The sequence below is a fragment of the Peromyscus eremicus genome, chromosome 2, assembly GCF_949786415.1.
Source record: "Peromyscus eremicus chromosome 2, PerEre_H2_v1, whole genome shotgun sequence".
Classification (NCBI taxonomy): Eukaryota; Metazoa; Chordata; class Mammalia; order Rodentia; family Cricetidae; genus Peromyscus; species Peromyscus eremicus.
Genome location: NC_081417.1, coordinates 123,942,324 through 123,958,407, shown reverse-complemented (window position 1 = coordinate 123,958,407; position 16,084 = coordinate 123,942,324). Strand labels below are relative to the sequence as shown.

At 51.4% G+C, this 16,084-nt stretch overlaps 1 protein-coding gene across 5 annotated transcripts in view; it reads right to left on the bottom strand.

Annotated features, from left to right (window-relative positions):
• Ttc39a (tetratricopeptide repeat domain 39A) overlaps positions 1–12,996 on the bottom strand; it is a 38,777-nt gene extending 25,781 nt beyond the window's left edge. For 2 of the 5 annotated variants that reach the window (XM_059254698.1, XM_059254702.1), the window contains exons 1-2: positions 12,908–12,996; positions 4,201–4,305 (exon numbers count right to left, since the gene is read on the bottom strand). In XM_059254698.1, the coding sequence (XP_059110681.1) occupies positions 4,201–4,305; positions 12,908–12,945 (143 nt within the window). In that variant the 5' untranslated portion in view covers positions 12,946–12,996. Of the gene's footprint in view, positions 1–2,578; positions 2,634–4,200; positions 4,306–4,560; positions 4,697–12,907 lie in introns of those variants that run through there. The other 3 variants (XM_059254697.1, XM_059254699.1, XM_059254701.1) reach the window with 2 other exon arrangements.
• Positions 12,997–16,084: the final 3,088 nt, after the last annotated feature.

The following is a 16,084-nucleotide window of genomic DNA, read 5'->3' as shown; positions in this document are numbered from 1 at the left end:
CTCTCCACCCTGTTTCTCTCTCCCTCTTCCTTTGCATCCTGAGCCCCAGGACTCAGCCCTACCCACCCAGTCACACCTGCTGGGCCCAGAAGGAAGAAGCCCTGCCCAGGCAGCTGGCAGACAAAGTGGAATTTCTAGTCCAAGATCCAAGGCCCCAACATGTACCGGTGGCTAGGAATCCTGGCCCTCACCAGCCCACAACCTGGAGTGGCCTGGAGTGGGAAATGGGATACAAAGGTATGGTGACCCCCCAAATTCAGACACCCAGAGTCTTACGTGTGCCACACAAGTTTGTTTGTACATATGGCACTTGGACCCCTGAGCTGCACCCAGCTCTGTGGAAGAAGAACCCCTGGAGTCCCACCTCCTAGGGCCCAGACCAGCTGTCATGATGGAGGCGAGGGTAGCCAATGGGCCTGGGGGCTTCTCAAGCCTGCTCTTCCTCCACTAGCAAGGCAAGGTTGAGGCCTTGTCAACTCCTTGGCAGCCCTCCTTCCCTGCCTCAGCCCCAACATCTGGCCTCCTCACCCTGAGCCCCCAGACCTTCTGCTGTACCCAGTTAGGAACCCCAGGCCAGGGCTGCACAACTGCCCACTCCCCCAAGCTGCCACTGAGCAAGGTTGTAAGGAACTGCCCCGCAGACAGGTGACTTCTGAGCTGGGGTCAGCTTCAGCTAAGACCCTCATCCTGCTCAGGGACAAATTTCCTCTCCCTGTCATTCCCCCCAGTACTGCCTGGCCCCTTATGCTTAGCAGGTGGCCCTAGCCTCTTCCTCAAAGAACCTCCAGGACCTCGCATGGCCATATCCTGAACTTCTGCACCAGGAACTCACTTATCTTCTTGGCTGTGCTTCTTTGGGAGGAAGCCACCTGAGGCCCTTCCAAGCAAGGTGACCATGCCACCCTGCATGAGACCTGGGAGAGCCCAGCAGTCAGAATGCAGCCTGCAGCCAGGGAGGACCTGGATTTGAATCCAAGCTCTGCCACTGACAAGCCGCGGCCATTTATTCAACAGAAAAAAAATTATTGGGGTTGTCTCCATGTTCCAGACAGTGCCTGGAGACAGAGTGCTAAGAATCATAAAGCAGCAGTACAGACAGTCTTATTCAGAGACGTGACATCCAGACAGCAGATGCAGAGGCAGGGAGGGGAACACGGTAAACCCTGGTAAGCCCAAGGAGCACAGAAGGGGTGCTACCCAGCCCCCATCACTAGGGTCAGGACGGCCAAGCAGACCTGTGTACAATATGGAATCATGAACAACTGTGGACCCAACCTTCTCGGAAGCTTCAGTGGGTATAAATGGGGCCAAGGGGCTGGATTGTTGTTATTGATGACCGCCACTCTGGAGCAGTGGTTCTCAGTGAAGGTACTTTTGTCTCACTCTGTAAAAGGAAATCGGACAGTTTCTGGAAAGTGTCTTTGGTGGTCACGGGTGCGGTGTGATTTTACTTCCCTGGGACGTTTGATAATTTTGGTTGCCCTGAGGTGAGATGCAGGGAACTTGCCAGTGACCTCCCAGACTGGCATAGGGAAACAGTTTGTCCTAGAAGTGCGGCAGGCATCCTGATGCCAGGCGTGGTTGCACATGCCTGCAATCCCAGAAATGGGCAACCTGAGGTAGGAGGATCTCAAATTTGAGGTCACCCTGGACTAAATAGTAAGATTTTTGTCTCAAATAAAAGGGGATGGTGGCTGGATATATGGCTCAGCAGTTAAAAGCATTTACTCTTGCTAAGGACCCAGGTTCAATTCCCAGCACCCACATGATGAGTCACAATTTTGTTTTAAACTCCACTTCCAGGGGATCTGAATCTCTCTTCTGGTTTTGTGCCTGGGTACAAGGCACACACATAATGCACAGACATACATGCAGGCCAACACCAATATACATAAAACACAAGTAAAAACATAAAGAGGGGGACTGGAGAGACAGCTCCACAGTTAAAGTAATTGCAGTCTGAGTATGGGGACTGGAGGATCCCCAGAAACCCACATAAATGCTGGGTAGGTGTGGTGGCCCACCTAAAATTCTACCCCAAGAATGTGAAGATAGGGGACCCCCAGAGCAAGCTGGGTAGCAAGACTAGCTACATCAGCAGGCTGTGGGTTTGATTCCAAGACTCTGCCTCAATCAATGAGGTGGAAGAGTAATCAAGGATGATTCCAACATCAACCTTGGGCCCCCACATGCATGCACACACACATTCACACACACATGCCCACAAACACGAAAGTTAAAAAAAAAAAAAAAAAAGGAAGAAAGAAAAATAAGATGTTAAGGACAAAAGAGAATATGCAGAGAAACAATGAGTATTAGGAAATTGGTCATGTGATCACGGAAGTCACAAGTAGTCAAGGGAAGGACTTAATGACACTTGGAAGGCAAAAGACAGAAATCAAGTGAGCGCTCACTGAATCCCCGTGATGAACAGAGAGAACTGACTCCTGAAGTTGTCCTCAGACCTCAACATACATGCAGTGGACACACACACACACACACACACACACACACACACACACTTTAAAAAGAAACATAAAGGAGGGGGAGGGGAATGCGAAGCTTAGGGAAGGCTCACCTGGGAAGCCCAACACCTGACCGGAGGAAAGGGAACAGAAGACTAAGGGAATGTCCTAGAACAGAAAGAGTTGATTACAAAACCACAGTGTGAACAAGATCTTTGTCCCAGCCTACTGCTCTGAAACCTGGACAGGCAGGAATAGTAGATCTGAAACATTTCTGAGAAGGGGACACACACAGGGTAAGAATTAGGACTTAGTCAGAGTGACTGTGGCTGTGATTAAACACCATGACCAAGAGCAACCTGGGGAGGAAAGGGTTCATTTGGGTTACACGCACGCACGCACGCACGCACGCACGCACGCACGCACGCACGCACGCCTTTAATCCCAGCACTCGGGAGGCAGAGACAAGTGGATCTCTGTGAGTTCGAGGCCAGCCTGGTCTACAGAGTGAGTTCCAGGACAGGCTCCAAAGCTACATAAAGAAACCTTGTCTTGAAAACAAACAAACAAGATAAAGATCTCATGTAGCCCAGGCCAGCCTTGAATTTGTTCTGTAGCAGAGGATGACTTTGAACTCCTGAACTTTCTATCTCTACCTCCCAAGTACTAGGGGAGGGGGAGGGTACACACCATCATATTCAGGCAAGAAAACTAAACTCTTTCTTTTTAGAAAGGATCTTTCTGTATTACCTTGGCTGTCCTGGAACTCACTATACAGACCAGGCTGGCCTCGAACTCATGGAGATCCACCTGCCTCTGCCTCCTAACTACTGGATTATAGGTGTGCACTACCAGTAGCCCAGTGAAAGCTACATTCTTTTTTTTTTTTTTTTTTTTTTGAGCTGAGGATCGAACCCAGGGCCTTGCGCTTGCTAGGCAAGCGCTCTACCACTGAGCTAAATTCCCAACTCGAAAAAGCTACATTCTTATCTATTAAGAGATGAGTTTTCTATAGTGACAAAAACAGTGAGTTTTGGACTAGTAAGATAGCTTAGCTGTACATAAGCCTGAGAGCCCAAGTTTGATCCCAGAGCCCCACGAGATACAGCAAGAGACTTGACTTCCTAAAGTTCTTCTCTAACCTATAGTCACACACACACACACACACACACACACACACACACACACACACACAAATAAAAATTTTTGTAATAAAAGTGAATTTTATGGTATCTGAATTATATCTTAGTTTTAAAAACTGCGAAGCGGGGGGAGGGGGTCTATGAGGGAAAATACTGCATGTGCGTATTATTTAGAACTAGTATGCCAGGTCTGGTGGTGCATGCTGGGAATCTTAGCACTTGGGAGGTGGAGGTTGGAGGATCTCAAGTCAGAGGTTGTCTTGGAGAGCCTGTCCCAAAACTAAACAAACCACCACCAACAAACACTGGAGAAATGCCTTAAAGTACAGCCCCCGTCACTACCCCACGGCCAGTGAACGGTCTAAAGGGGGAAGGAGCGATTTCCAGTGGATTCAATGGGAAGAGGAAGTCACCAGCTCCCAGGGACAGTGGAAGCCATCTGGCTCTTCACAGGCTGTGGGAGGGGTGCCTGGGCCGTTTGGATGAGACTTTTCAGGAGTCCCGGTGACCCAGAAAGTGTAATGTACTCATGGGCTCCTCTAATCCATGTCCATCCCTACGTGTGCACTTACATGTGTGCCCCCTAAGCTCACCTGGGTTTGAGGTAGCCGAGTGCTTCTGAGAACTGGTTGGTGAGGAAGAGGTCCAGGGCTATCATGCACTGGTCCAGGGCCTCATGGAGGCTGCTCACAGGAGACCTGAGGGAAGAAACAGACATGCAACAGACAGAGTCTTTGGCCTCTCCTGGCCAGGACAGAGCTTCACTGGCCTGGTTGACCCAACAACCAGGCCTCCTCTGGGCTGCCCACGCTGAGCCACAGGGACCGTTTATACCCACTTCTCAGTGTCCCCAATGGTGGAGGAAAGGAGGGTGTCATGTGAGACTCAATGACAGGATGGAGCTAGGGCTCAGGATGGAGAGCAAGGAAGCCATAAGAATGATCATTTCTTACCCTTCACAATTGTAAAAGGAGCCCTTATGGCCCTTCTGACCCATTGGGCTTTGCTGCCCCCCTGAGGGGCACCGCCCAACACTGATCGCACTTCGTCCCTCTCTGGGTATTTCTTCTCCAGGTTCTTACTGACCTCAGGCCTACACTCTAGAACTGACACTGTCACAATGGGCCATGGAGGGCAATGGTTCTGTATGAGCATTCCAGAGCCTTCCATACTTGTCACCTTCCCAATGACATCTGCTACATACCTGGCCCTCTTCTGGTCCTCAAGTTCCCCTACAGCTCTTAGCATCCTACCAATATATTTAAATTATTGTCTGTCTCCCTCCACTAAAATACAAGCTTCTAAAAAACAGGAATCTTGCATCTATCCCTTCTGTATCCCCAGCCCTAGTGTCTGGCACAAGGCAGGCTCCTAACAAATTTATGAGTGAATGAGTGAATGAATGAATGAATGAATGAACGAACAAATGAAGTCCAAGGCTGGGACTTTCCTGGGTCTCAACTTTCCCTTCTGAAAAATGAAAATGCCTCTTCTCCAGGAGCCCAATTTGAATGAGCGAAGATGTTAGTTTTTTGAGACAGCGTCTCCTTATGTAGTCCTGGCTATCCTAGAACCCTTTACGTAGATCAGGATGTCCTGGAACTCCTGTCTTGGTGCTGGAATTAAAGGTGTGCACTTGAGACAAAGTTCTTATAGAAGCTTGCCATACTGCTGAAGAAAATCCTGATCTTCACACCCCCAAGAAGAGAAAAAGTCTCCGCTTAGGCCCAAGGCCTGTCGGCAGATCTTCCCAGGCAAAACGAGAAGCAGTCAAAGCTTGCCTCTTGCACCTTCTCCTCAGCCTGTTCCCGCTCAGCCTTGCCAATTTAGTGAGTAACACGTCTCCACCCAGTTTCTCAAGCCAGAGTCTGATAGGCGTCTTTGACTCACCCCTCTCACCGGGCTCCACCACCAAACACCAGCAGCACCTGCCTCTGTCTGTGGGCCTCTGGGCCACGCCGCTGTCACGGTTAGACAAGCCGGCCAGGAAAGTCCCCTCTCCTCTTCTTAGCCCCTTTCAAACTGTGTTTCATGGCCTGTAAGACTCCCTTCTCCCAGCCCTCTTAGGTTCTGCATTCATTTATTGGTGGTGGTTTTTGCACTGTTTTTTTTTTTAAAATAATAAAGACCCTGTCCGAGTTGATAGCGCGATACACCATGTGCGGAGGTCAGCTGACAACCTGTGGGAGTCAGGCGTCTCCTCCCACAGGAATCGAACTCAGAACATCAGGCTTGGCAGCAAGCATCTCCACCGGCTGAGCCAGTTTTCCTGCCCTTGTTTGCCTTTTAAGACAGGGTCTTAACGATGTAGCTTTTGTGGTCTGAATGTGAAATGTCACCTATGGGCTCTTGTGTGAACACTCAGTCCCCAGCCGGTGGTGCTGATTAGGGAGGTCGTGGAACCATTAGAAGATGGGGTTTTCTTAAGGGAAGCGGGCCACTAAGGGTGGGCCTCCAGGCTTAATAGTCCAGCTCTGCTTCCTGTTCATTCTTCCCTTCCTAAGTGTAGATGGAAGGTGAGAAGCCAGCTTCCTGCCATGGCACTTTCCCCAGGATGACGGACAGCATCCCCAGGAACTGTGAACCCAGAATAATCCCTTTCTTTCTGAAATTGCTTTCATCAGAGCTATTTTATCACAGTAACAGGGAAAGAAACTATCACAGGGCCTGGAGAGATGGCTCAGCAGTGTAGAGCACTTGTTGCTCTCGCAGAGGACCACGGTTCAATTCCCAGCACCTGCATGATGGCTCACAACCATCCATAACTCCACTTCCAGGGATAAGATGTGCCCTTCTGACTTCTGCAGGCGCTAGGCACACATGTGGTGCACACACACACACACACACACACACGTTGGAAAGACATTCATATAGATAACATAAATCTAAAAGAAGAAAGAGACTGGGAGAGCAATCCAAGCTGGCCTCAAACACTGGTTCAGTCCTCCTGCCCCAACCTCCGGAGTACTGGGGTTACAGGCTGAGACCTTCCTTTAGGGATCCCCTAACACACAGCTCCCTGCTCCCTTTTCAAGATTTTCATTGTGCTAGTTCCTCTTCGGGTGTGGAATTTGCTAGTTGCTTGCTGGGATTTTCATGTTGATTGTGGTTTTCATTTCCAGGGATTCCACTAGATTCTTCTTTCAAATCTGATCGATTTTTTTAGACAGCCGTTGATTCCCAGCTTATGGTTTCAGATTTAGCTTCAACGTCTTCACACATTGTAAACACAACTAATTATACATTATTTCAGAGAAAAGAATTCTGCTATTTATTGTTGCTGGTGCCTGTCACTCACGGTGGCCTGTTTCCTTGTGTTTTGTACTTTTATCAGTAAATTACATTTGAGTAATCCCAAAGGGACCTTGGGATGAGGACCCATCACTTCAGAAAGGACTCTGTTGACTTTGGCCAGGTTCCCAGGGTGCTGCCACCCTGAGGCTGTAAAAAAAAAATCACTATTTTACTTTATGGAGTCTAGGTCCTCAAAAGTAATGTGAATTTTAAAAACGCAGCTCTTGCAGGAAAATCAACCGATGTTCGTCATTTTTAGGAAAGCGCTCTCTCCACTGGCAGATTCTTTCCAGCCACACCCCCTCCTGTTCACTGAGGCTGGAACCCCAGGGGCCTCTATTTAAGTGGAGAGGGAGGCTGTGTTTTGAGTCTTCACACAGTGCAAGCCCACAACCTCCCCTCCCCTGCCTTGAGTGATTGGAGGTTTCTGAGTCTGAAAGGTCCTAGGCTACCACGGCAGCGGCTTGTTCCCAGACACACTCCAGATCCCACCACTAGAGAGGATCTGTGGCTGTCAGGGAGGACGCCTGGTGTAGCCCACCCAGCCCCCAGGTTCTGACGGCAGACTGTGGGAAACACTAGGCCCTCCAACCCAGCCCTGTCTTAATAGCCATAGATACCTTTTGAAAGCACAGATCTATCTGATCATGTTACTTCAAATCCATCATGGCTTCTCATGTCTCTGAGAGCAAAGACCCACTTCCTTTCCATGGTCATAAAAGGCCCCACCCAAAGCGGGCTGGCCCTCTTCTCATGAAGCGTGGCATGTCTGTCTTCCTTTGTGTTCAGGACCCAGCCTAGCAACCAGTGTCCAACCCATTCATCTTTGCTGTGTGAATTAACTAGGAAGCTGCAAACACAGTACCGCGAGTACTCAATGACATTCTTAATTTGTGCCCTCCAAGTGCTTTGTGACCTGGGGTTATACACACCGCAGATAAGAAAACAGAGGCACAGAGGTGAAGTGACTTGGCCAAGACCGCAGAGCCCAGGGGTGGGTTCTAATCTGAGTTTCTTCCTATGTTGGTATGCATCGGCTGAGCCTCAAGGGATCATGTGGCCCACATCCACCAAGTGTGGAAGCAAAAGCCTGCCTCTCATTCTGGACACCCTACCCCTCACCCCATCCCACAGAGAATCGAGAAAGGTTTCCCTGGGGCCCCAGCACCTCTTTGGCTTAACTGAAGTGAGGAAGATCTACAGCTAGAGAAAGCCCTGAATCCATTCTTTCTGTCTTCCCTCCCACCACACTCACTAAGCTCTCTGTTAGTGGAAGCTGCTGTCTGGGCTCTGGGAACAGAGTGGCCCCAGTCTGGAACCCTGCCCTTGCCAAGCTCAGTCTTCTGAAGGCTCTCTAGGGGGCAGAGCAGTGACAGCCACAGTTAACAGGGCTGTGATGGACGGAGGAGGCCCTAACTCAGCCTGGGCACTCAAGGAAGGTATCTCAGCCAGACGGCACTGAACTGAACCCAAGGCAGAGAAAGAAGCCCATGAAGGAACTGAGAGTGTAAAGGCCAGCAACGCCGCAAGGTGGTTCTCCTGCACTGCAGTCTGGACAGGCTGAAGACAGGCTCCAGAAAGCCTGCTGGATGGGGAGATGAGGCCTGGCCAGGGAGCCCAGGAAGACTGGGGACATTGGCCCTATGGGACTAATGGCATTGGCATCCACTCCCTCTACCAAGGGATCGCTCGAGCTTTAATCTAAATTGGCTGTGGTATTATTTTGTTCAATCCTCCTCCCAGCTGAGTTCTTATCTGCATTTGAGAGATAAGTGGGAAGGCACTGCAGTGTGGAAGACTCCTCCCCCGAGGTCTGCAAGAGCAAAGCACAGGACCTTTTCCCCAGGCTTCCTCTGCCCTGGCTGTGAAGGAGGCCCCACGTCTCCACAGGATGCTCCGCAGTCATCCAGGCCTTTCTGTTCCAGGGTACCTTGTTCTGCCCAACTTACATCCTCGTGGTGACGGTCGCCTCTCTGCTGTGCCGTAAGGACATTAAGGCATGGGTAAAGGATGGGGATGGGCAAGCACTGAGCTGGATGGAACACGGATGGAGACCTACATCAGGGTCTTAGACACAGGGTAAAGGACTGTCCCATTCAGACACATACGAACTCACCCACACACATGCTCACACAGGAGGCCACAGTGAGAAACAAACTGGGGGTAGGAGGGGTGCCAGGCAGCTGGGACCACTCTACCCCCTTCCCTTCCCATCTCCCTGTCATGGGCTTGGTCTGATACCTTGTCTCAAGGGCAGGGCGGGGGACAAAGTAACTGGGAGACCCTTAGACCTGGTTAACCCCTGAACCTAACCTCAGTCAGAAGAGCAAAATCACTCAGGGAGCAGACTGGAGCCAGCCCTGGATTTTAATCTCTGCTCTGCCCTTTGGCGGTGCAGGACTCTAGTTCAAAAAGTGCAGTGTGTATCTGTGGGGAGTTGTGGCTTCTGAATCGACCTTTCTAAGTTTCAAATATGGTCAAGAGGTTTCATTCAAAGCCCCATACTCACTGGGCGGTGGTGGCACATGCCTTTAATCCCAGCACTTGGGAGGCAGAGCCAGGCGGATCTCTGTGAGTTCGAGGCCAGCCTGGTCTACGGTATGAGATCCAGGACAGGTATCAAAACTACACAGAGAAACCCTGTCTCGAAAAAACCAAAAAACAAAACAAAACAAAACAAAACAAAACAAAACAAACAAACAAACAAAACCCAAACTCTGGATTTAGCGATACACAGTCAGTACTTAGCGATACACAGTCAGTACTACAGGGCATGGTCTCTTAGAGCTTTGAACGCAGACAGCCTTGAGCTGAGCTGTAGCTCAGCAGTTACTCATGACTTGGTAAAGGTTTTGTTTTTGTCTTTTGAGACCCCACTGGGTCTCTTATATCTAAGATTGGCCTGGAACTTACTATGTAGCCAAAGATGAGCTTGAGTTTCTCCTGCCTCCACCTCCCTAGTGGTAGGATTACAGGTGTGCTCCACCATGCCCAGCTTTATTTGGTGCTAGGGGATCAAACCCAGGGCTCTGTGCATGCTAGACAAGCACCATAGCAACTGAGCTCCACCTCAGCCAGCAGAAAGTTCTTCAGCCTTACAAGCCTTTATTTCCCGGTCAGTACAATGGGCCTAAGAGTACCTACATCCCAGGGCTGTGAAGAAAGACAGAGACGGGAAGTACTCATGAACTGTAACTGGTTATCCTTTTTTGTTTGTTTGTTTTTCGAGTCAGGGTTTCTTTGTGTAACAGGTCTGGCTGTCCTGGAACTTGCTTTGTAGACCAGGCTGGCCTCAAACTCTAGCGATTCACTTGCCTAGAGGGGTGTGCCATCGCCGCCCGTGTGGTTATTCTTTTCCAATGTCGTGTCTCTCATCAAGCAGGTCTGATTTAGCAACGGAACAAGCCAGGTGTGGTGGCACACTCTTGCAGCCCCAGCACTCAGGAAGGCTGAGGTAGAAGGATCCAGTGTCTGAGGCCAGACAAGGACTACATAGTGAGATCCTGTCAGAAGGAAACAAAAAGAAGGGGGGAAGAGGAAGAAAGGAGGGGAGGGGAGGATGAGAGCACACCCGTCACCCACGAGGGGCACTGCAGGGGCACACTCCCGTGAAAAGACAGCCAGCCACACAGGACTACTCTGTGCTTGACTAGCAGGACACAGGGAACCACCTCAATGTCTAACAAGGGTGAGTAAATAAACGGATCTTTACACGGGGTGATGAAGCAGGTATCAGGATGAGGGGACCAGCGTGTGGGACCAAGGAGGCAAAACTTCACAAACCCAAATTCTGGAGAAGTCAACCACAGAAGGTGCGTGCTGCGTGGTTCCATTTACAGAATACTTGAAGTAAGAACAAACCACTCCTTATCCCCAAACTGGGTTGTTTTTAGATTTTCCTGTACTCAGCAGGAGAATAAAAATGGGACGTGATAAACCCAAGATCCAGGCTGGCAATCATCTCTGGAGAGGGAAGGCAGGAGGGGGGTCTCCATGAGGACTTTGCAACTCTAACAAGACTTCTCTCTTAAATAGAAAATAAATTATGTGGGCACAGGGTTAATATCTGGCAACACAGGGTGGCAAGAACATGGAGGTCCATTTAATTATTTACCATAGGGGCTAGAAAGATGGCTTAGTGGTTAAAAATTTGTGCCGCTCTTACAGAGGACCAGAGTCTGGTTCTCCGGATCCACATCAGTGGGTCGAAACTGCCTATAACTCCAGATACAGGAGATCTGATGCCCTCTTCTGGACTCCATTTGTGTGTGTGTGTGTGTGTGTGTGTGTGTGTGTGTGTCTGTCTGTCTGTCTGTGTATGCAATTAAAAAATAAAAATGTCTTTTAAAATTATTTATCATATCTTCTGAAGCCTTAAAAACATTTCACAACTTTTTAGCTGGGCATGGTGGCATACGCCTGTAGTCCTACCTGGTGGGAAGTAGAGATGGGAACATCAGGAGTTCAGGGTTATCCTCAGCTACATAGAGAATGCAAGGGTAGCTTGGACTACTTGAGACCCTGTCTCAACCCACCGCATTCCCACTGCCAAGAAATTATTGTTGTATGGTAGAAATCTGAGGCTTGGACCATTTTTTTCCCAAAGTTAGACCTGGACAAGATCTGAGTGTTTGCTGAGCGAGTAAGTAAGTGTCTACGGTGGAGGAGGGAGACCCTTCTACTTCAGCCCTCCTCTGCTCAAACCCTGCAAGGATGACACTGAGTAGGGCAGGGGAATGGATGGACAGATGAACCTGTGTGGCCTCTCAGAGTGAACCCTCACAGCCATACAAGAAAGCGGTCACTCTGTTTGTGCTAGAGATGTGTGCTTACTGGAAGCTTAGAGCCGGGTTGGAGGAGCCCAGGGTCATTCCAGGCACTCAAGCACAGATGTGGGTGTGTCAGCAAGAGGAAGCTTTCGGATGGGAAATCTGGGATTCGCGGATGGAAGCCTTGCTCTGCGTCTCCCTTCTGAAAAACCACTGTTCTAGTACTGGAGGGTGGTGCTGGACAGGGCTGGACAGGAAGGTACCCTGCCAAGCTCCAGATGTGAGGTTTTCAACCCTCAGCAGGGAGGGCACAGCTCGCCCAGCCCCTTTGTGTTTTCCAAAGGAGGGACCAGAAGTCAGGGAGGTGAAAGCCTTGACCAAAGTTATACAACAGAAAATGAGTAAGGGAAAACTTAACGGGTAGCCCTCCTCCAGGCCACGGTGTTCCCCAGCACCGAACTTCCAAGCTCTCAGACCCATGCTACACTCACGGGCCCTGGGGAGGCTTCCAGCTGGCAGGTGGCACCAGGCTCCTCTCCTCCCTGTTCACCTGTCAGGCCTCAGGCCCTTGGCAAATATTGTCCCTGTTCTGATCTCCACGTAGGGCGGGCACCACTCCCAGCTCACCTGAGCAGGATCTGCCCAGCAACCTCCCAGCAGCCAGGGAGACCAGCAACTAGCCCCAAGCACTGAGACCCAGGAACAGCCAGGCTGCTGTCTCCAGACAGCAGCTGGCAGTGCCTGGGGACAATGTAGGGGGTCCCACAGTGACTTCGGCAGGGTGGGGGTGGGGCTGGCCAAGACAGCCATGTTGATAGTGGCAATACCCACCTTGACAACCAAGGTTCCTGCTGCACCCACTATCCCGGCCCCAGCACACTTAGAGCCCTTCAAACACCCTAAATAACCCTAAAGGGGGATGCCACCAGACAGAGCTGAGTTCCAGTTCCACTCCCGCTCTTACCTCCTGGATAATCAAAGACAAGTCACTTAAGAACTATGCCTTCAGTTCCTCATCTGTAAGGAGGGTTGATCGTAACAAGGCCCACCCCACGGGTGCACACTCCACAAGCAGGGAGAAGAAAGTTGGGACCCAGAGGGACAGTCCCCGGGAGGCAGCGGGGCGCGCTGGCTGCCCAGCGGCTAGAGCCGCAGTGCGGTCCCGGGGCTCCTCCTGGGAGGCCCCGCAGCATCCACCCCGCACGGCTCGCGCCCCGAGGCTGCCTCGGCCACTCACCCCGCGGGCAGGGCGCCCGGGCCACCGGCCGTGGTCATCGCTGCGCGCGCCTGACGCCAGGCGCGGCCCAGGTGCTGCGGCCGGATCCCCGCGACGCGGCGGCCGGGGAGGGGCGCGCCGGGGGGCGGGGAAGGCGACGGGGCCGGGCCGGTCTCGGGCTGCCCACCCGCGCAGTGGGGCCATGGCCGCGCCCGCGCCGCGCAGCGCCCGCCCCCACCCCACCCCACCCCACCCCCGGCGCTGGCCAGGTGAGACCCCGGCGCCCCAGATCGGCGCGGAACCGAGCCTCAGAGCAGTGGCGCAGACAACATCCCCCGGAGCTGCGGCCACCTCCACCCTTGGGGCCGGGAAATTCTCCGCCTTCCCTAGGCCACAGCCCGCCCCGCCCCGCACCTGAGCTCTCGCGGTCCAGCCGCATTGCCCGGCCATCTGGGCAGAGAAAGCCTAGCCTCTGCAGTCCGACGTGGACATTCATTCATTCTAACCACTTGTCCAACGGGGATGGGAGGTGGGGGGGAAGGGGAGGCAGTGTTTTGCAAGAGAAAAGAAGGCAGGAAATCACGCGGGTTAGCGCTCACCGCTAGCCGGCAGCTCACACTCGCCCTCTCAAACAATCCCTACAATTGCCATTGTCCAGATGTGGAAACTGGGGCAGTTGAGTCCATGTGACCAGCGTTGAGCCACTCTGGTAAGTGGCAAGCAGGAACTGCAACTCAGCCCTAACTCCAAAGCTCATACTTAGTCCCCTCTCCCTTCCGTCTCCTCCTCTCTCACTCTTACAGTGAGGGGTCAGTTCTCAGATGTCCACTATGCACCTAGACCTGAGGTGGGTTTGCAGGCTCCGAAGAAACCTACATGATCTCCTAGCAGAGAGCCCTGGCCCATTAAGAGTTAACGGGCCACCGTCTCTGGGCCCCAGATGCTCTTAACTGTGACTCATCATTACACGTGGCTGCCATTAGATTAGAGCTGTCCCTTTACAAAGGCAAGGGACAGGAAGAGGGATTCCAACTGCCCCGGATTGGCCCTGAGCTCCAGGATGTCACAAGAGGAAGCAAGGGAGGGCAGCCTTCAGATGTAGCCATGGTGGGAAGGGCTTGGACCAGATCCCACAGGAGCCCGGCAGGTTCACATTAGGAGCAGGGAGAAGTGTCTGGGGGGATTGCTGCTCACATCAAAATAGGATGCCTAGAAAGACTGTGAGTTTTGTTTTAAATTACTTATTTTATGTGCATTGGTGTTTTGCCTACATGTGTGTCTGTACGAAGGTGTCGGGAACTCCTGGAGCTGGAGTTATAGACAGTGGTGAGCTGCCATGTGGGTGCTGGGAATTGAACCCGGGTCCTCTGCAAGAGCAGTCAGTGCTCTTAACTGCCTGCCGAGTCATCTCCCTGGCTGTGAGTTCTTATGCTGCCCTGTGTGAGCAGAGGCCGGAAGTGGCTATGTGAAAATCGCCCCAACTCTGGTAGCCTCACATATGGGCTTGAAAATATAGTTAACTATGAGAAGCTGATCATAACATCTATCAGCAACCAGATGAGGGTGAGTATGTGTGTACGTGAGGGTCTGTCTGGAGCAGATGGGAAACAGAGCTGAGCCTCGACAGGTGTATTATTAATGAAGTAGGGAGCAGGTGTGCTAGATGAGGAACCAACATAGACAAAGGCGTGGGACTGAGCGAGGACACACGGATAACTGGAGTTTGTGATTCCGGAGAGACCAGCGAGAGTGTAGGGACAAGTCCTAGATGATGAGGCTGAAGCCCTGCCACAGTCATGTCTCCAGGCATCGGCACATGCTGTTCCTTTTGCCTAGAACATACTCTCCTCCCTGGTCAGTTCGTCCGTGTAACTAGGGATGGAGCCAGAAGCTTCTCATTGAGAGGTCGCTTTTCAAACGGTCATGATGATACGCACATGTAACTCAACATTTGAGAGGTAGAAGCAGAGGCAGGAGGATCAGTTGACGATTACCCTCAGTTACTTAAGGACTTCCAGGCTAGCGAGGTCATACAAGACAGAGACACACAGAAAAACAGGCACACACACACACACACACACACACACACACACACACACACACACAATGGGGTGGGTAGACACAACAGATTGCTAATGTAAAAATTTCAGGGTCTTCTTGGATAGGTTCTGATGCTTTAGTCCCCATTAGTTCTGATTCAGTTTAGTAGATTTTATTAAGAACTTGTGGGGCTGGGGATTTAGCTCAGTGGTAGAGTGCTTGCCTAGCAAGTGCAAGGCCCTGGGTTCAGTCCTCAGCTCTGAAAAAAAAAAAAAAAAAAAAAAAAAAGAACTTGTATCAACTCAGATGCCACCTCTCCCAGGAAGTCCTTGGCTGGGTCCTGAGCTTTCATCTCTTACCTCCTTTGACCAGCCCTAACCCCTCTGGGTGACGCTGTCTGTGGGAGGTGGGGGAAGGAGCAGGAAGAGAAGTTTGTGTGTGACTGTCCTGAACATCTCTCAGGGTGGGGCCTGGTCAGATGATCACTGTGTCTGTGTTTGTGGGTGCCTGGCTGTGAACACTGGGTCCAAGGAGGTAAGAGCTCCCTCTGAGGGGATTAGCTTAGCAATGGCTGACTCTTGTAAAGGCTTCTTTTTTTTTTTTTTTTTTTTTTTTGGTTTTTTGAGACAGGGTTTCTCTGTGTAGCTTTGCGCCTTTCCTGGAACTCACTTGGTAGCCCAGGCTGGCCTCGAACTCACAGAGATCCGCCTGGCTCTGCCTCCCGAGTGCTGGGATTAAAGGCGTGCGCCACCACCGCCCGGCCTGTAAAGGCTTCTTACAAGCGCGCGTGTGGTGGTAAGTGCACAAGGATAATCTTAACTTTCACTTCTAACTACTCTGTGAACCCCAGTTTCTTCACAGGTAGGATGGAAATAACATCTACTTCATTGCGAGCAGTGAGAATTTTTGCAGATAGAGATGAAGAGGGCCTAGTGCTCCGGAGCAGTGCCAGTGCTTGGGGTTGGATTCTGCTCCTCTCCCCATTTTACAGGTGAAAACTGAGCAAGGTCAGCAGCAGAGTCAGAATTCTTCCCCACAGTGGTCCTGAGGCTGGAGCTGGAGCCAGGCATCCAGTGAGTCAGAACCCTGATCAGCACCACCATCAGTAGGGTGCCCCCACAGGCCATTCCTGATCCTCGGGAGTCCTGCCTAGCTTCA